This window comes from Ictalurus furcatus, chromosome 29, assembly GCF_023375685.1.
Source record: "Ictalurus furcatus strain D&B chromosome 29, Billie_1.0, whole genome shotgun sequence".
Lineage (NCBI taxonomy): Eukaryota > Metazoa > Chordata > Actinopteri > Siluriformes > Ictaluridae > Ictalurus > Ictalurus furcatus.
The window spans coordinates 7,828,331-7,849,821 of record NC_071283.1 but is presented as its reverse complement, the minus strand read 5'-3'; the positions used below and the strand labels follow the sequence as shown (position 1 = coordinate 7,849,821).

The window sequence follows — 21,491 nt, the reverse complement described above, 5'->3', positions numbered from 1 at the left end:
TGGCAGTAGCACAATGCATAAAATCATGCAAATACAAGTTAATGAGCTTCAGTTAATGTTCATGTGCAACTGTCTCTAGAATTAAACTGCAGTTCTGTGGGTAGATATGCCTTGTTGATGAGAGACTCTTTACAACTGGGGTATGCTGAAAAGTACCTCAGAATGCACAACATATCAGGCTTTGAAGTGTTGCATATGACTGAAGGTTATACAAAAGCATAAGACCAGACTACTGGTATAATGAATCTCAATTTCTGATGCACCATGCAGATCCCAGTGTCAGAATTTGGCATCAAAAGCATGAATCCATGGACCCAACCTCCCTTGTGTCAATAGTTCAGGCTGCAGGTGGTGGTGTAATGGTGTGGGGAATGCTTTGTTGGCACAAATTGCGCACCATAATGCTAACTGTACAATGTGGCAATGAATCCAGTACTTCAGTGGCTTTACCGTCACCAGATCTAGCTTCATTTTTGCACCTCTGGGATGTGGTAGAATTGGAGATTCACAGCATAAATGTGCAGCAGACAAATATGCAACAATTATGTGATGCAATCATATCACCATGGTTAAGAATCTCAAAGGAATGTTTCCATAATCTTGTGGAATCCATGACATGAAAATTTGAGGCTGTTCTGAGAGCAATTACGGAGTCCGCTCCAGTATTAGAATGGTGTACCTAATAAAGTGGCTGGAGTAATTTGTAGTTATTATTAGTATGTATAAAATGTAACCAGTAAACACCATCTGCAACCTGTAATGAGTATTGGAACTTACAGTTAGTATTAAAACCTTTGGTCAGTATTGCAGCATGTCAGTACTATAACCTATGGTCAGTAGTGTAACCTGTATTCACGCAGTACAATATTATCTGTTATGTGTGCTCTTGCTGGAAATCTTCATTATTGTAAGTGGTGTACAATATAGATATAGATTTTTGTAGGTATACATGTAGTCCATGTGTTAATTTGTCAGCTCCTCTTTACTTTATCCCTCTATATAAGGGAACCCCCATAGGGCCACTACTGACCAGATGTTATTTACAGTAGGTGGGAAATTATCATCAGCACAACAGTGACACTGTCAAGTGTTTGTGGCACTGATATGTATTAGGTTCAACATTGTTCCTATTATTTTTCTTTTTAAAACACTGTGCTCTTACTGGCTACTTCATTAAACAGATTTACAATACATAATTAATGCTAGGCACACATATATACTCATACCAAGCCCAGCGGTGATTCTATAGTGGTTTCTTTCCACTAATGGACAGGGACGAGAGGACTAACAATTTCCAACAGCAAATAGACTACAGTCAGTAATTATGAATATTCAGTGCACTAACATTTAGCTGTACTGATAAAATGCCAAATTAGAGTAGATACATTGTAGGTCAAAGGTCACCAACTCTCTTCCTTGAGATCTACCTTCCTACAGGTTTCATCTCTAACCAGAATCTGTCACACCTGTTTGAGTTGATGAAGAACTTCTTAAGTCAATGATTAGATGGTCAGATGGGCACGATTATGGTTGGACCTGAAGTCTTCAGGAAGCTAGATCTCCAGGATCTGCTGTAACATAGAATTGTAATCTAAAAGGAAGAGGCTGTATGTGCTTGATCTTCAGCTATGAGGTAACTATTTTGGGCCATGTCTCTTGAAGCGTTGGGCCTGTGAAAAATATAGCCATATTAATGGTAGTCGGGGTGAGGTAATTACTTTACAGCTTCACATAGAGAACCCCATTCAGTCTTCCTTAAAACAAATAAAACATGAGAAACACCTTTGAAGCTCAACAGCTTGCTTTTGCAGTATGAAATGGAAGATAGCACGTCTAAATGAAAAGAAAAACACAAGAAAATTTGGGGATAAAAGCAGCCCAATTTACCCTATTTTCCCATTTGACACCAAGGATCTCTTCTATTGACTGCCTCAGGTCTAATATGTTTGGCTTCCATTCAATATCCTTTGATGGGAATGATGCATGTTCAACATCTACCATGTGTTCTTGGAAAATAATGAAGGCATCAAACATCCTGCGGATGCTGAATCATACAGCGCTTGATTTGCTCCGAACAATTCCGCCACAACTATGGCAAATTACAAAGTCGATAGCAGTGCAGCTCAAATGAGAGCTGTGATGGATGATGCAGCTGGCATACTCTTTTTCCTGCTGTGGTCTGTGGTCACCCATTTATGCTTCAACGGTTTATTTTAGTCATAAGTCAGCACCTCACCGGGCATCAAGGCTCGCTTTAATTACATACAGATGAAGAAGCTTTAGATCATAATGGTTCGGTAGCATTGCTCATGGTAATGGGGTTAAAAAGGTGCAGAGGCTGTGTGTATGTGTGATTTGTGTCCTTCTGAGGGAGAGTCTGGCATCATGGTAGGTAAACAAACGGCTTTTGAGTGCCAACCGCAAAGCCAGGCACGTGGGCAAGCACATCTGTTGGTCTAATGGTATGATTGAAGCAGTCAGCAAGTTCCCTTTGTCTGCTACCTTTATTACACCCCATTTTACCACATCAAAAAGGCAGCATAAAGGCAGCTCCTGCCTCTCACTTCATCACTCAAACAATGACTTACAATGAGGGAAGCCCATCAAAATGTTATCAGGACTGTTTATTAGTCAAAAAGGTAAAAAAAAAATGTGGGCGGTGGAATCATGGAGACACTTGTGGCAGTGTCACAAATTTCCGATTAAAACCTCAGAGTGTGACTGCTGCTACGACGCTCTTCTAAAAGCCACCAATAGAAGGATGGCATGGGATTACGCAAAACTCACAGCAACAAATATGGTAGTGGCAAACATAAACAAAACATACTAATGGACGGTATATCCATATGAACTCAAGTTCACTCTGAATAATGTTTCTGCTAATGCGAGCACATTACCTGAACAAGCCTGCATAGTGCTGATTGATGATGTAAGCAGAATGTATTCATTTTCTAAATCACAGGTCTATCGTTATAGGATCTTCCTCATACTGTATAATCTGACATGAAGAACACATATTGTGGCACAGTGTGTTGTACAGTTAATGAGAAGTCATTAGATTTAAGAAGATTTTACAAAGCATTAAACTGCTTTTAAAATTAGTCTTTACCCATGACTTATACACATTTGAGTAATGGCTTGATGAGTATACAGTCATGGAGAAAATCTGAGTTAGGTGCAGTTTATTTCTCCCATTCTGGTTTATAGACATTGTAAAACAGGAATGTATCGTAGGTAGACCAACTACGTGGGGCCACATGACCTAATTATAGGAGAAAATCAATAAATGTTTTTGTGCTCTTTGGCAAGCAATGTGAGCCTCCTTGAAAAGAAGAACATAAAAAAAATTGTTAGTTAGCTAATAAGGTCACTACACTTTAAGCTGTGTTGAGAACTTGTTTTCCAACATTACCTGTCTCATTTAATTCTGTTCTCCATTTAATGTAGGCAGTCAACATAGTTTTACTATAAGGTTAACCATTGTAATTGGGTTTATATTAATGTACTAAATTACCATTGTTTGGCTGTGTCGTTACATGAATCTACAGGGCTTTTGATATTCTGGTGATATTTTGGTGAGCAGTATTTTGTAAAGCCATTACATCTGGAATAAAAAAAAAACACCCTTTTTGCTGAAATGGCTTGTGTCTTAGTGAGTCATTATAGAATCACAGAGCCTCGTCTTTGATTTCTCAGAGAATTTGTCTTAATCAGAGGTGTGTTTCTTTTGGAGAGCTTTCTTGTGTGCTATTAGTACTCAACAAGCTTTATATTGTGCTTAGTGTGTCTGTGGAACAGACACCCACTTAGTCTGTCTTCATAAATTTCTTAATAAAGAAAACCTCTGGATATCGAATAATGCTTATGCCATGCTTACTCATCATTTTTGGGTGGAAATCAAGGCCAGGACCTGATTCAGGTCAGCGTTAATCACACACACATGTATATGCACCCATGACTGATTGCTTGAGGTTATAGGAGCCTGCTTATGTTTTATGATTATCAGCCATGCGCTGTAAAACCTGAAACGTTAAGTTTACTCAAATGAGTTAAGGAAACTGACTACCTTGAACCAGTTAAGTTTAAAAATGAATTGCTTTGAGTATAGCGTACATAAAGATATGAGTGTACTTAACTTATTCTTTGGTATGTATACTTAAATCCACTAAGTAAAGCTTAAAGAACCGATTAAGTCAATTTTGGAATTCTGTTTTGTTTATACAGTAAAGCTCTGTTGAGAATCAAACAGCTCACTCCCTCGCTCCCTGTCAGCAAACTCTTTATACTAGGAGCGATTTATCATAGCCAATCCACCTACTGGAGTGAAAACGGCAAGAACATGTGAACCTTCACATAGACAGTCATCTGATGCCAGGATTGAACCCGGGATCCCGGACTTGTGAGTTATAGCCAATTTGTGTGCCCTGACATCAAAAGCCATTGAGAGATGCACATTTTGTCTTTTGTTAGACCAATCAGAGTTGCCTGAGTCTACCATATATTTCATCTTGATCTGAAACATTCACATGCTGCTCCTTTCAGCTTCTTATCATTGAGATTTGCATGTCTCTGTTTCTGATTTATGGCTATCTTTGTGACCTTCATGGCCTCTGCCAGGTCACTCATTAGGAACAGTTTGTAAACATCATAATACACAACATGCTGAAGGACACACCTGTTTGGGAGTTCTGCCAAACATCAGCTTAAACGGGGCATAGCCTGTGAGATTTGGCATCTTTAAGTAAGAGACTGTAACAATTATGTTAATCTTTGCTTGGTTTTTGGTGGCAGGGCACAAATCATGTTTCCCAGTGTTCAATTGAATGCTAAGTTGGAAGCTTCAACTTGCTGGAGGTCATAAATTGTACCCAACCCCATATTAACCCAATGGGTTAAGGGGGGCACCATTACCTATTGGATTAATATTAGGCTTACTGAGAATGTAAGTCAACATGTTGTTGTCTCCAACCAGTGATTAAACTTAACGCAGGTTGCCCATTTGGGTCCTAAAAAAAATAGTCTGATCTGGGTACCTGGATAGTGCATAGTTTAATGAAATCAAAAGCTACTGTGATTGCAATATCATGTCCTTCTGACACTTGAGGATGCAGAGCACCAAGCCCACTGCGGGAAGCATCTATGGACACCAAGAAGGATCTAGTAAATCTGGGCTTTTTTTAAGCGCCTGAAAGCTTCCCTACTTCATAAACCTCTATGTTGCAATAGTAGTTAACGTCTATGTTAAATCAACTGTACATCATATAAAGCATTAGCTTTGTCAGGGCTGCACACAGCCCAGGCTACCACTTTTCTTGCAGATTAGCATGAGGGGTGATGCTTAGTCACTAGTTGCCTTCCTATTATATTAAGCACTTTCAAGTTGAATGTTCAAATCCCAAAGGAGCAAAACTGGCCATGTTCTATAGGTGAGAGAGATAGTATACTCTCTCCTCTCCTGTGTGAATCACAGTGACATTAGTTAATCACATTAGTCTGTGAGCTCATATGCAGAAGACGACAGATAGAGCTTTACTCTGAATGTGTTACACTGCCCTGTGATGCAGCAGCTTGATAATATGTGGCTCGCAGGCTTCACCTGTCTTGCTAACCCGCACCCTTACCAGTTGTTAGCTGTCATGTATTAGCAAATAACCAAATTGGGGAGAAAACCGGAGGGCTTGGTGTCGCTAAGGTTGATGTGATGGACAAGAGGACTGCCGTTTATGCAGTCACCAATGAATGACGTGAAAAAAGACTGCGTTATACTGCCTGCAATTCCACAAGTTTTGGTGTGAATGGACTGGGATCCACTTCCATGTGCTGCAGACCCAAAAAACAAAGCCTTGTACTACTTATGAGGTCAGTGTCTTTTTTTTTTTCTTCTAGGGTGATGTCAGTCTGGTCCAAAAAACATTAAAAAAAAAAAAAAAAAAAAAAAAAAACTTAAACCAATCAACACCAATAATAACAATTAAACTTTTCATTATTATTTTTTTAGTTCTTCTATTAACACAACATAGTCATCTGTTCTGTGACGAGAGGTACTGGAAATGAACTAAACACTATTTATTCCATCTATATTCTGTAACCATGTGGAAATAAGAGTTAGTCTTGTGCAGTGCTAGTGACAGGAAGGTTGTGAATTCAAAAACCAAGACTGAGAACCTGATAACCACTTATGGACCCTTGACCCTTATCCAGCCCTCGATACCTGAATTTGGACTAAGTCCGAAAGCCCCTTGGATAAAAGCATTTGCCCAATGAATACCTGATAACCTTCTTTTTAAACAAGTCTGGCATGAATAAACACACTGCTGTAGGGGTCTTGTCCACCGAGACAAATAAAGAACCCTTAAGAGTTCTAGATTGTACAGTAGCAGAATATTGATATAATATTTGTTACTTGTTTAACATTTGTCACTTCTGAAGCCAAGTGATCTTTAAGATCTTTGAGTTTGCTGTTGTGTTACTGCCATGACAAATGCAAATTAGCTCTTTTTTCTTTTAGCACAGACTACCACACTGAGCTTTTAAGAGAGGCTTATGAGCAACAGGTTATGGAAAATTTTTTTCCCATTTGCACAAAAGCACGGAAGAAATGAGTCATCACAAAGATAACTATCACATCAATTTATAATCTCAAAGAATGTTGAGGTCATGACCAGAAACAGATTTGGTGGGTAAATATTTGGTGTCTCTCTGCTCTGGCATTGGTTTTGCTGTATCTCCTATAGTGCTTATGGTTATGATTTAACTAGGTCAGCTCTAGATAAACAAAAAGGCAATTTTTCCCTTGGCAGACAATTACTACTTTGATTCATTAGCACTTTCAGACCATGTGGTGGAGTGACTCAATTTCCAAAAGAGGAAGCTAACTGTCTGAAGAAATTCCATGAGATCAGGTGTCATCATTGTTTATTTTTCAGAAATGTTTGCTTTGAAGGTACAAAATTATTTACTGAAAAGAAAATAATGATAGAAAAAAAGCTAAGTTAACACTTCCCCTGCAGAGATGAATATCATATAATGACCACATGCAATTATTATATATATTAAATATGTCAGTAGCTCAGCTATTTTCAAAATAATGTAGCTTTTCCAGTGACAAGTAGTGTAGCAAGACAAAACACTACGCCCTATTTTCTATTTTTCCTTAACCTGTTCAATTGTGGTTTCAAAGTGATCAAAATAGTTAACGATTTTGAAGGAGCATGACAGCTCACCTCAGATGTTAGTTTAGCCTAAGAGCTAGCCATCAGCAAATATGAAATATCAAACAATAGTGACAAGCATAATTATTCATATTGCAACAAATGGCCAAATGTAGCAATATTATATCAAAGCTATTTCCAGAAATAAACAAACCAAGTTGTCAAGTGAGCCCTCTCTGTATCTGTTTTTTTTTATTTATTTTTTTTTATTCTGAATGTCTTGAATATCCTCTTTAAACAATTGTCTCTATTGTCTCTATTCTGTCCGTGTTCTTTGGCTAACTACAATGTTGTATTGCATATTTTCATGTTCCATGACATGATAATAATAATGATTTCTAATAATGGTGGAAAGAAAGGCCCTATGAGTAGAATAGGATTCTGCGTGTAAGTGTTCAGTGTTGTTGTTATTATTGGGCTGTGTTTGCCGGAATCCAGCTGTTTCCTGCCCCTGCATGTGAGAAATTGTTGATCTTTCTCTTCCTCAGTGCTGTGCCAGAGTCATCTGGCCAACCAAACCAACAAATCTGGCATTGGGTCAAAAGAACCGTGCAGTATGCCCTGCTCTTTCAAGAAGAGCTTCCATGTTGAATAGTTTGGAGTCAAAGGGTCCAAGAACTTTCTAGTTAACTGTGCTGTATGTATTGTTCATTCTTGACAGCACCACCCACCTGCTGTTAGCATGTTTACTGGTTGTTGGCCTGTGTTATGATCTAATTCAGTTTTGAAGGTATTGCAACACAAGTATTTGTAAGAGGATAGAAGGAAAGAACCACCATTATGGATAGTAGTATTAGTACCTGTGATTACATGAAATGTTAGTGTTACATTAAGTAGAAGTGTTATGGTTTAGTCCTCCCATTTTTCTTAAGGTCACAAGTTAAAAACCACACTATCCCATAAACAGCTGAAACACTTTGTGAATACAGCATTATAAATATATCTTTTATATCTTTTATAATCACAAGCACAGTGTCACACAGGAGATGGGTTTTCTTTAGAGTCTGGTCCCTTTGAAGGTTTCTACGTCATGTTGTCTCAGGGAGTTTTTCCATGCCGCTGTTGGCCACTGCCTTGCTCATTAGGGCCCTAAATCCCTAAAGGGGCAGTGGTGGCTTGGTGGTTAAGGCTCTGGGTAACTAATCGGAATGTCGGGGGTTCAAGCCCCAGCACTGCCAAGCTGCCACTGTTGTGCCCTTGAGCAAGGCCCTTAACCCTCTCTGTGTCATTGGCATTGTATCATGACTGACTCTGGCTACCTGATATACTGGGGTATGCAAAGAAACGACTTTTGCTGTAGTGTATATGTGATTAATAAAGGCTCATTATCATTAAATCTACATCCAATTTAATTGGATATCTGTTCTGCCATAATCAAGCCTGGATATTAATTATGTCAAGAACAGAGCATTTCTTTTATACTCAAAACAGCAGTGATGTCCCTGGTACTTTTCCTAACCTTTCTCTGAATGTTTTGACAGTTTCTGATATCTGTCGAGTCTGGATTCCTCCTTGAGTTTCTCAGTGTAACCTGGGCCTTAATGCAAGCCTCTGGTGTGGTTAAGATGATGCTGACCTCTGTGATGGCTTAAGGTTTGGTATGACATTCATCCATCTATGTATGAAGGTTACACTCTGGTCTCTACTTGTATCTAAATGGCAACAGATTTGTCACATAAATATATTTTCTACTAAATATGATATAACAGAAACAAGACTTTGAAGATCTTTTGAAAATCGTGCCAAAAAAATCATCACCAATCACTTGACATAAATGTGTTCGCTAATTGTTCTCATATGGGTCTCCAATATGATGGCTATCTGTTTTTCCCAAGACGCAAATTGAAGTCAGTTTCATTTGGTTGATAGAAGGCATTTGTATATGAACTGCTCATGTAGATCAGTGAAGCATCAAAGCATCCCAAAAATTCCACTGGCCAGGAAAAGGTCAACAGACCGTGGATCATTCGGAATGTTAATTCTTCTTGTCCATCTGAGATGCTCTGGACCTGATTTTATTTTAGGTCATGAACTGGAAAGAAGCATTTCTGTAGTGGCGCCAGGGAAAGATTTCTGTTTTCACTTTGAAATTGATCTTCACTGTTGCTTAGTAAAGGCCATAGTTGGGAAGCCTTATCTGTCACTAAAAGCCAAATAAAAGAATTGAAAATCTGAAGAGATCAGATCTCTGGGAGTAGGAAAGAAGGCAAATGGTTTCATGATGCAACACAAAAGTTTTGTTTCCCCTAATCATGTGTAGCAGCTCAGCACGTGCCATAAAATATCCTGTTAATACACCTTTAGGAGTTGTATCTGCTTTGTCATGTAGAGTGCTAACACTTTTAAAGGTGTTTAAGGTTCTCGTTAAAGTATCCCCTTAAGGCTAATACATGACCGGCATGTAAAGTGATGTGAAATGTTGTTAACTTCAGATATTTTGTCCCTGCTCATTTTTCCAGGGAATAGTTGCGCTATTGAAGAAATTGTGTAAATAAGATGACTCAAGTCATTTTTTGGACAATATCCCTTTTTCCATTGCAATAGTTCAGTGAAAACACAAACCAAATGCCCCCCAGTGCGGCGAATACAGCTAGTTCTTTCATGTCAGTGCATATCTGGTGGGAAAAAAAGAACATTACAATGGTGTTGTAGCCAAAAAAACAATTGGCATGAGGTTTGAGGTTTCATGGAGAAAAGTACACAGGGCAGCTGGATATCCTCTGAATTCCATTACAGTGTAAACGGATGTGTTTAAAACCATAGGGCAACTGGGAGTGTCAAAGTGCAGATTGACAGTTGTACTGCAGAGGAAGTTACTTATGACTCACCACACTAGGATCATCAGTAAATACATTTAAACTACCTTCATCAGAGCTACTGATTTTACTATTTTAAATATTGTAGCATGCAGGTTGTTGGCCGTAGGTTGGCTTCTTTTTGCTTATTTGCTGTCAACTACATTACAGACAATACATTTAACTGAACAGTACTATATTCTCACTGGCTACTTTAATAGGAACACATACACACCTGCTCATATCTAATAAGCCAATTATGTGGCAGGAATGCAATGTATAAAATCATTCAGAGACAGGTCAAGAGCTTCAGTTAATGTTCACAACAAACATCAGAATGGGGGAAAAAATCTCAGTGACTTTGACCGTGGCAAGGTTGATGGTGCCAGATGGGCTAGAATGAGTATTTTAGAAACTGCTGATTGCCTGGGATTTTCATGCAAAACAGTGTCTAGAATTGTGCAAGAAACATCCAGTGAGCAGCAGTTCTGCAGGTGGAAATGCCTTTTGATGAGAGTGGTCCGAGGAGGTAACTCAAATAACCACTCGTTACAACCACAGTGAGCAGAAAAGCATCTCAGAATGCACAGCACATTGAATCTTGAGGTGGTCGGGCTACAAACACATCAGGTTCCACTCCTGTCAGCCAAGAACAGGAAACAGAGAACACAATGGACACAGGCTTAATGAAACTAGACAGTTGTATATTTATTGAAGACTTTTGGGTCAGAATTTGGTGTCAACAGCATGAATACATTGATCCAACCTGCCTTGTGTTAACTGTTTTCTTGGCAAACACTGGGCCCCTCAATACTAATCGAGCATGGAGTGAATGCCACAATTTATTTGTGTTTTGTTACTGGCTATGTGCATTCCTTTATGGCCACAATTTACCCATCTTATAATGGCTACTTCATACTGAATGCAATAGAATGCAATACAGTGCCTTTGGGATGTGGTAGAACGGAAGATTCACAGCATGAATGTGCAGCTGACAAATGTTATGCAATCATGTCAACAAGGACCAAAAATCTTAAAGGAATGTTTCCAACACGTTGTTGAATTCATGCCATGAAGAATTGAGGCTGTACTAAGAGCAAATGGGGGGGGGGGGGGTGTGCAACCCAGTATTAGTATGATGTTCCTAATAAAGTGGCATATGTTTTAACAATTCTTTTTAAAAAGGACATTGTATTAATAGCTTAATGGCTGAGACAAAGTAAGAAAGAGTAGAATTTATCCATGTCATTTAAACAACTGAATTGATTAAATTAAACATTAGCTCTAGAAAAAAAGGGAAAGGAACAAATTGGGGGAGAGAGAATACTCTTCACTTTTTCCACAAACATTCACAGGGCTTGCTCACGCTATCCGAGCACTTCCCTCCTCTCTTTTCCTCCTCTCTCCTGGTGGCCGAGTGGGAGGTCAGCCCAGGTTTGGGAGCTTTTGGGAGGCGCAAATGGAACGAGGACCAAGTGGGGCTTTGAGTTCTGTTTACTCAGACTTAAGACTCCAGGTGGGGCCAGTGGCCAAAAATATGACATCACTCTCACACACTGTGTGTGTGTGTGTGTGTGTGTGTGTGTGTGTGTGTGTGTGTGTGTGTGTGTTTGCCATGCTGCTGTGCCCCTTGCCACTGTTAAATGATATAGCTGATATAGCTGATTTCAGACACCGCCACATGCGTTCTAATAAACCATTTTAATTTCTGTGTTTGTTGTAACATGCCATGTAGGGGATATTAACTTTTAACATATTAACTTTAACTAGTCGACTGGTCATTCAAAAGATTATCAACTAGTCATCTTTTCTGTAGCTAAAACAAAAAAAATATTAGTTTTACGTTGTTAATTTTAGGCTAATTTGCGCAGGATAAGACCCTTTGAAACACTGAACACTGTACCATATAAGTGATATAACATTGATAATCTTCTATTAAAACAAAATAAATATTCTCCTAATATAGTTTTACATGATGTGTAGTTTGCTGTAGAAGTGACTCCATCTCGTCTGATATATTTCCAGTCTAATGAAGTACAGCTAGAATAGTGTTTAGAAAACAATTAGCCCATTTGTTAGGTCTTTGCTACACAGGGTGGGTAACTGTAGATCACCCAAGATCTTGTTGAACATATGAGAGCATGGATAGGACTGTGACAATTTCTTTGATTGAGGACCTGATACAGTTACTTATAGAAGCAGCTCACATTATAAAAGAAAGACAGAGAAGCAAGAGCCAGATTGAAAGACCATATAAGTAAATGAAACATGGTTAAACCAAAGTCTCCAGTGATCTCAGTGTTATAGATCCAATAGTTTCATTTGATTGTACTATCAACAACCCAACATGCCTTTGGAGAAACTAAAAGTAAATAGGCTAGATACACATTGTCCAATAAATGACCAAATTACATTACAATTACACAGAAGGACATCCATACACCAGTTTCATCATGTCTTTAAAAGTTAGTACCATTTTGTTTGAAAATGTTAGTGGAAAGTAAATATGAGTGTTTACTGTGTGTAATGTAAGATGACCTCTTTCTGTAAAGGCAGTAGGTTTTTAGCCATGTTTGAAGATCAAAAGTGCAAGACTGCTTAATGAAAGTCTAGGTTGTGGTACTAGATTATGCTATATTAGGTTTCCATAGCCTACATTAGGTTAGGTTGCCTTAGGCAAGGTAAAGTAAGGTTAGGTTAGGGTAGGGTAAATGAGGTTTTAAATTATGTTCAGGAGGTTTTTCAGGTTAATCTTGCACGTTCATTGTGTAAGTTATCTTGGTTACTATTCTGTAATATCTGAACACTAACATTATGGAAGATGACAAAGTCACCTTTAATCTTTTGCAGTTCATCCTTCTTAATGTAGACTACCAACACCGCAATCCCTTTTTTTCTATTTAATCTCAAAGTAACTTTTTATGTTGACATTGGAATGCATTTTTTCACTCGTCTCAACAAGTATATCAGCAATTTATCCAGAGTGTTTGGTCTGAGAACTTGAGAGTTTTAGAAGCTCCAGTGTAACATGAGCAGTTTTCATTGCACTTTGAACTCAGGCCAAGGAATGAAGCAGGTGAGTGTGCAGGAATAAAAAACACGAGTTCAGTTTACTTACTGGTATTCATCCTAGTGATATCGATTAAGTGTGAACTTTTGCTGTACAGTCTTTTCATCATTATTTGTACTTAGGAAGAGCATATATTTACTTTTGTAGAAGTCTGGCTATTTTATATTCCAGTTTCTATATGTTAGTTATGCTGGAAATATAAATCTAACTAGGTCTAAAATAGCATGTTTATACATTTGGTATTACATCTTCTTTTATACTAATGCCATATATTTTTCAACACCACAGTTATTTTGTATTTAAGCAGAACATTTTTCATCTTCGTTCATTTTTTACTCCTACAGGTCTTGTTTTGACTACATAAGCAAATATAACATATCATCACATGATGGCACTTGCTCCATTCACTGACATCTCATTACAATAAGGGTCTCATTGTTGACTTCAGAAAGTATGTGACGTCTAAATGGAAACATTTACTGGCTTGAGCTTTCTAGGTTTGCAGATTTCTGATGACCTTTGCAAAGTGTACATGGAAAAGGCTTTGTAGGATTAGATCCCACTTCCTGTGCTGAGTGAAAATGCACTCACTATGCATCAGCTATGTTTCTATTCAAATGTTCTGCAGACTGTGAAAATGTATTTTGATGGACTAATAAAAAGACTAATAAAAAGACATTCAGACAAATGCAGATTGTCAAGGAGACACACGTTGTACGTCATTTTTATGTGAAACATCTGTTTGCTTCCCTGTTGAGGAAGTTGATTTAATTCAGTTCAAAACACCTTAATCCCTTGTTTTTGTCCAATAAGTCTATTTGTTGTTTGTAAAGCTGCACTGTGAAATGAGAGTGTGTTGATCCACACCTTGGGTGATGGTAATGGTAGTGTTTGACTTATTATTTATACTCATACTCTTTTCCGAAAGTGAAAATCTTGTTCACTGAAGTATACTAAACTTGATTTTGCTACAGCACACTTTAGTGCATTTGAAGCTAGAGGTGTATGTGGGACTATATTTAATCCCATCCCCACCAACTTCTAAATTAATTCTGACCAATCCCTCCTATTCCCACAGACATTCTTGATAAATCCCACCCACTCCCACAGAATGTTTAATTAGTCCTGCTCTTTACATGAAAGTAAGAGTATACTGTGTGTCTGGTATGGGTACAGAATCACCACCACTGGAGTCAGCACTCCATGCAATGGGAGCCATAGCAGCAGAGTATGGTAGCTTGTTACTGTAGGTAACAAGGCAAATTTGGTTGGCTCAAAAACAGTTGCTGGTGCCTGATGACACACTCTCCCACCTGCTACTACAACCTGGACAGGTCTTTTGTGGACAAGCTCAAGAGGAACCAATTCATCACCATTCTTCTGTTGAAAACATGAACCAGACATTTGAGGCAGCAGGTTACCTTTAGGCACCCTTATCACACTATTCCCTCAAAGTTGGGTTTCAGAAACAGCACCAGTGATTGGATAAAACTGTGCAGGGCCACATTGGTGTCACATTGTTACCTCTGAGCCAGCCCAGAACTCTAAAATGATTCTGCCAAATCAGAGCATGGATGCATTTGCAAGGCACAATTCACCAAAATCATATACAAAAATATGTGGTTGATGAGTGGCTAGCCTCTGCAACTAAAATGCTGGAACTTGAAAACATCAGACCAGTGCCTACAATTTACCACTAAACATGGGGGTCCACCCCACAAAGGTGTGAGACCCATGCCATCTAGCTTTAGGTTAAACTGTTAAATGGTTAAACTGGCTGGTTCTTTTTAAGATATCAATTCCAAAAAAGGGAGGTGGAATCAACCCCATTCTCACAGCTAAGAAATGTAAATGTCTTTTGCATGGAAGAAGACAGAGCCATCTCAATTACGGATGAGGTCATGAAATTCCAAGTGGCCACACATCGCCCTTATACAGTGTCAGCATTGGAGGCCAGAGTTCAAACACAGAGGCTGCACTCACCTTTCCTGACAAAGATACTGGCATCTCAGCACATGAATAAAATGATAGTATCAATCTGGTGATAGATAAGAATGTGCCCAGGTCCCCAAACCCTGGTTCCAATGAGAGCTCTCGAGAGGTATTTCGGGATGATTACCACTGACCAGATATTTGTGTGTTTAGAGAACACCATAAAGGCGCTCTGCAGTCTAAAGACAGGTTAGCTTACTGAGTAAAGGATGTGATTGCATCGACTTTTACTTGAACAGAGGTAAAGAGGAACCTTCTTCCATTAAATGTTATTTGATGTGTACTATGGCTACCTCCTGGGTGGCAGTAAGTGAAGTGTCACCATGTCTCACCATCTCACCTTGACCAGATTTTACACACTGTATGTTGCTGTATTGCAACTAGTATGCTCTGTGGTGAGTTGAGGAATTCTCATGCTCAATAGAGAGCAGTATCAGCAATTCCTATCTCAATCTCAATTCTTGATTGTACTAGTACTATTTTTGAGCGTTGTTTAGTATTTTCAGGGGGTAGCAGCCTATTATTGTGATATGCCGTCTCCACCAGTTCTAAAACAGAAGGTTCCTTATGTGAACAAGGTTCTCCAAATAAGCAGAGGACTACCAAGACACTTTGGTGACTTGGCTCTATGAGAAGGGCCAGAGGAAAAACTTTGACAACTTGACATGGGGGGACCTTTGATAATTTTGGGAGGTTATGGTCGGAACAATGGTTACATACATAATCTTATGTTTTTGCCTCAGCCTAGTGTCAAAACGTTGGAAATTTCTGGTGTTTCCATTTCCATTTTTTGATGAAACACTGAAAGTTGATTTGTGTGTTTGCGTGTAACCCTTTTTTTAATGTATATGTATCTATACTGTATGCATGTAAGAACATGTGCGTGGACTTGTATCTTGGCCAGCTTCATAGAAAATGATATTAATCTTCATTGAAGCATGACGGATAACCTCAGAAGCCTCCGCACACAGTCAAGCAACCACTAGGGAGAAATATGATCAGCCTCATCGAACGTCCCACCACACCCCTCTATGGGCTGGAAAACGCTGATCTGCTATCCACATGAAAATGGAATCTATTGCAATATGTTGTTAATATATTACAGAATCTGTATAGAATGTACTGAGATCTAAGAACCAAGAATTAAGCTAGCATTTCCCATCTTGTATGGACTTAAAAGAGGTACACCATACAACATAAAGTATGAGTTGAAGAAATTCTTACCATAGTCTGTCTAAGATTACACTGTATATTAAAATCTGCACCTGAGCTCAGGGCCTCGGAGCTGTTCCCGACAATGCGTCCCCTGGCGCCACTGTGATGCCTAGTAAATACACCATGGTGAATGGCTAAATATTATTTAACATATATTGTTTTGTGTGTGTGTGTGTGTGTGTGTGTGTGTGTGCATGCACAGACATAGATGAGTGTAATACAGGAAGGCACACATGCAGTGCGGGTCAGACCTGTTATAACACCCGAGGATCTTTCCTGTGCCAGTGTCCACCAGGTTACCAGAAGAATGGTGACCAGTGTGTGGGTGAGAATCCTGCTTTTGTAAATTGCATTTAGATGGTTTCTGTTTTGGCTCTTTCACCACCCACTTACTGACACTGATCTGTTTCCATGATGTGTTCACCTGCTCTTTGTTTCTCCTTGATTAGATTGGTAATTCCTGCCATGTGATTCTGAAATTTTAATGTTATTTAGCATCAATTCTGAACCTTATTCCCTAGTTATGTTTTCCAGTGTTCCACATTCATAGTTTCACATTTCTAATTTTGTGTTTCATAAACATGAAACACTCTTGCTTGTTTTGCCCTGTTTGACACCTGCAATAGACTTTGCTAATAAGTTTTGGAATTGCCCTACTAAACTCAATGCTAAGTACATGTTACACCAACTATCACCAGATAGGGTAATAAAAATACACACAGTAAAAGTGATCAAATGTTTTAACTAGTGAGTATATGTTAGCTTGCTAGACTGCTAATGTCAGCTCTTTGTGCTGTTTGGGCAACCTAGCTTACAAGTTTGTGTCAAATATGACACTGTAAACTCTTTCGCATAATTCTAGATAACTGTGAGAGTCATTATGAGACTTTTGTAATGGTGGCAGATAATTATGCTAACAGAGTCATGAACACTTGGTCAGACAACAATAGTAATTAATAATTCACTGTAATTAATTTACACAAGGGATGTTTGCCCACAATATTAGGCAGTGTACATCTTTGAGTTGCTTGCAATAACATATTTCTCCAAATCCTTTTGTTTTAACTCTTGACTTATTAGTAGTTCTATAGCATACTACATACTATCAATTATACCAGTAACTACAGTGAAATTACTAGGAAAGGTACAGTCCCCTATGAAAGTATTGGAAAACCAAGGCTCATTTTTTTGTTTTTGTTATACAATGAAGATTTTGGGCTTGAGATGAATATTAGACACTAGATCAGAATTTCAAAGAATTTAAAGACTTTACCATGGTAGGAAACTGTTACAAAGTCTAACACTAGAGACTCCTTTCTTAAATGCGAAATAAACGTCTCGTTACTGAAAGCTTCAACATATCAACAATTATAGGTTTATAATTGCATAAATAACAGCAGATTAGCATTAGATTATGTGATCATCCACTATGCAAATCCCAGTGAGTTAGCTATTACTATAGAAATGATAAGGTATGTGAACAGTTGGATTAATATAAACCTGTCATTTGAATTACAGCCAACACTATTGTAAGAGATGCTCTTATGGAAAGTTAATCAACATCTACAGTGCTGTGGTTGTCATGTAACGTGGGCTGGAGACGGATACAAGGCAGTTAAAGACAAATCCAAATCGATAGGAAAAATCCTAATCAAAAAACATTCACAGGGTCAGGCGATGAGCAAATGTGCAAAACTAGGCAGAGACGAGAAATAAGGAAATGAGGACGAGAGCAGGATCAAAACACTGGGAAACGAGGACAAAGAACAAAGGCTTAGTATGGCCCTCATGGCAAAACATGATACTTCACCTTGAACAAAGACACAGGAGGGGTTTAAATATGCAACGTAATTAATAAGGGAAACTAGAACAGCTGATGACAAAAGCAACAACCAATGGCATAATAGGGGCAGAGACAGGACAGAAACCAAAACAAAACACGTGTCAAAAATAAACACAGTCAGTGCAAACCTGGAAGCTCGTGCTGTTGTACTTCAGGCAGGAAATCCGTGACAGAGTCCCCCTCTCTCTCACCTGGCAGTCCTGGCCCTCTGGGCAAAATGTCCACACTGAACTTATAGTCCCGAGGCAGACACTGTCTTAATAATGGGGCATACAAGTGGAAAGCAGGCAATGAGTCGGCAACAGGCTCACCGGGGTCAGATGGCTGGGTTGAGACATGATTGTCATAGTTCTTAGGTGGGAACCTGGCTTGGCGAGCCATCTCATCGTTCTCAGGCGTGAGCAAAGCTTGGTGGACCTTCTCGTCTGCCTCTGACTGGAACATGGCTTAGTGAGCTGTCTCGTCGGCCTCTGACTGGAGCATGGCTTGGTGGGCCTTCTTGTCGGCCTCTAGCAGGTACAGTACAGGACTTGTTAGTCCATCTTGTTGGTCTCTGGCATGAACAGGACTTCGCAGGCTGTGCTGTCAACCTCTAAATGGAACTGAACCTGAGAGGTCACCTCATAGACCTCTATCAGGATCATGGCTGGATAGACCACTTCATTGATCTCACACTGGAGCTCTAGAGATGAGGTCATGGCATTGACCTCTGGCTGGAGCTCTGCAGGGGAGACCACCTTGTGGGTCTCAGGCTGGAGCTCTGGAGATGAGGTCACCATATTGATCTCCGGCTGGAGCTCTGAAGGAGAAACCACCTCGTGGGTTTCAAGTTGGAGCTCTGGAGATGTGGAGGCCACCCTGTCAGCCTTCTTATAGTAGGTCGTGAACGGCCTCGCATGTTTGTCTGTCAGGCTGGCCCTCCCCAAAAAAATTTCTAAATTATATTCCCTTCCCATAGATCACACTCATGAGGCCATTGGCGAGCCAGACTGATGAACCGGGATAACTTGAACACTAGCTACTGTCTCTCGTTGGACTTGGAGTTCACCAGGCTCTCAAAATAAAATTGCCACTGGAGGAAAAATCTCTTCAGTGGGCTTTCAACGCCCTCAGTGGGAGCTGGAACATGCAGGTTCAGCCACTAGGGAAATCGCATGGAATCAAAGATCCTGGCGTGCCATTCCTTTTTCTCCTGCTGCATCCATGTTGTACGCAAGGTGTTCTGTCATGTAACGTGGTTTGGAGATGGATGCAAGTGCAGTTAAAGCTTTTATTAAAGACACAGGTGGACAAATCCAAATCAATAGGCAAAAACGTAATCAAAAAACAGGCACAGGATCAGGTGCTGAGCAAACAGGCAAAACTAGGCAGAGTTGTGTTGACAGTGGGGAACACTGTCAACACAACATGTTTGTGTGTGTATCCACAGATAGAGATGAGTGCCTCATGTCACACTACTGCATGCACAGATGTGTGAATGTCCCAGGATCCTACTACTGCGAGTGTAACAGTGGCTACCAGCTTGCCAGCAACAACCACAGCTGTGTGGGTGAGTGATCCAATCCAGTGAATCTGATTCTGTACACAAACAGTGTGTTAAGCTAGGGTCACCTTGTAAAAATGTGTGAGGGGAAAAAGAGAGGTAGAGATACTTCTCAAAATTTTCTTCATTGTCCAAAGACCCCAAGAAGAGACGATTTAGTATAAAATGTACGTATAAATAAAGAACAAAAAGCACTTCTCTAATATTTAGAATTTCATCCAAATGCCAATTGTTTACACTCTTAGGACATCTGTTAGTAACTTTTGGCCAACTTTAAAAAAAAAAAAAACAAAAAAAAAAAACAAAACTTTTTCTCTAGCACACTAGAGATGGAAAGAAGCAAAACAGAGGTGTTAAATAGTGATTATGCTCAGAGAGAGAGAGAGAGAGAGAGAGAGAGAGAGTGAGAGAAAGAGAGATACTTTGTAGACTGGTTTTACTAATCAGGTTCCACCAACACACTAATAACAACTTTAAACATCTCAGCTGGACCACACAGAAAAAAAAGAGTACACTGCTCAGCAGTGACAGCTGGTCATTATATTAGATAGGAGACCTACAATTAAATTATTAGTGCTGATAAATGCAAACAGAAAAGTAACCTCTTCAAAAAAAAAAAAAAAGAAACAATTTAGATTTTGTACTTTGTACTCTGGTTGTACAATGTGTGCTCAATGTTATGGGATTTATTTTCCGTCAAAAGTATTGCGGTCACGGGTTTAAAAATGATTAGTGTGAATCAAACATTTAAAAACACGTAAAAATATATTGTATAAAACTGAAAAATAAATGCAAAGTTATCAGAATAGCAAACAATGTGGTCACGGATTGATAAATCATATGCGTAAATAATTTTTTTAAAAATGCATTTACAATTATATTGCACAAATCTGAAACATGAATTCACAGTTTTCTGAAACGCACATAAAATCATGTTTCCTTGGTTATATTACTCTGTTTTTGTGCTCTCTGACATTTTCTGCTCATGTTTTCTTTTTTTGAACTCAAACGCTGTTTTTCCCTTCGCGCTGGTTTCCACATTCTCTGCTTGCTTTTCCAAATGTTGCAGTTCGAGTTTCATGTAAATCAGGGTGGGCTTTAGCATCGTCATTGGTCCACTACAGCTCCTCCTCTAACCAGTCAATCGAAGAGGGGAGTTTATGTCACTCCACTGCGACTCATGGCTGTTGTGTTCGTAGACATACATAGACGCCACACTGGCCCGTTGCTACGATAGGTCAACGCTGCCACCATATTGATCCAGGCAAGACTGCCCTATTAACAAATAGAAGTAAACAGGGGAGCTGCAGTTTTTCTGGATAAAAAGAGCAATAACGTGTACATTTCCCAAATGATTTCAATGGTTTATGATCTATGTGGAGTACAAAAAAAAGTTGTCTCCAGTTACTTAGAATCTTGAAAGTTAGTCTTGGAAAATTATTAATTGTCATAAATGCTTGTCAAGCTTAGATTTACTTATTTTTCCTGGTTAATAAATGCTGAGACGTCCCTAATGTAATATAATTTTGTCACGTTCCAAAACGTAAGGGAGTTGAGGATGGATGCAATTCTAGTAAAAGACTTTATTAGAGAGATAGGCAGACAAATTCAAAACAGTAATTCAAAGCGTAGTCGAATAACATGCAAGAGGTCAGGTGATCTACAAACAGGCATACATAGGGCAAGGCTAGAATCCAAACAAGAAACAAGAAACAAGGTCAATAACAAGAATTGAAACGAGAAACAAAGAATCGCTTGGTAAGGAGATAAAGTCAATACTACGCAATTTGCACAGAGACACAAGGGGTTTAAATGACAAACG

General features: G+C 39.1%; 1 protein-coding gene across 5 annotated transcripts in view; it reads left to right on the top strand.

The window, feature by feature from the left end:
* Window positions 1-21,491, top strand: part of efemp1 (EGF containing fibulin extracellular matrix protein 1) — a 35,484-nt gene that overhangs the window by 2,191 nt on the left and 11,802 nt on the right. For 2 of the 5 annotated variants that reach the window (XM_053619214.1, XM_053619213.1), the window contains exons 5-6: window positions 16,486-16,608; window positions 19,556-19,675. The exons of 1 other annotated variant lie outside the window; for it this stretch is intronic. In XM_053619214.1, coding sequence (XP_053475189.1) covers window positions 16,486-16,608; window positions 19,556-19,675 — 243 coding nt within the window. The remainder of the gene's footprint in view (window positions 1-16,485; window positions 16,609-19,555; window positions 19,676-21,491) is intronic. 2 more of the 5 variants (XM_053619216.1, XM_053619215.1) reach the window with 2 other exon arrangements.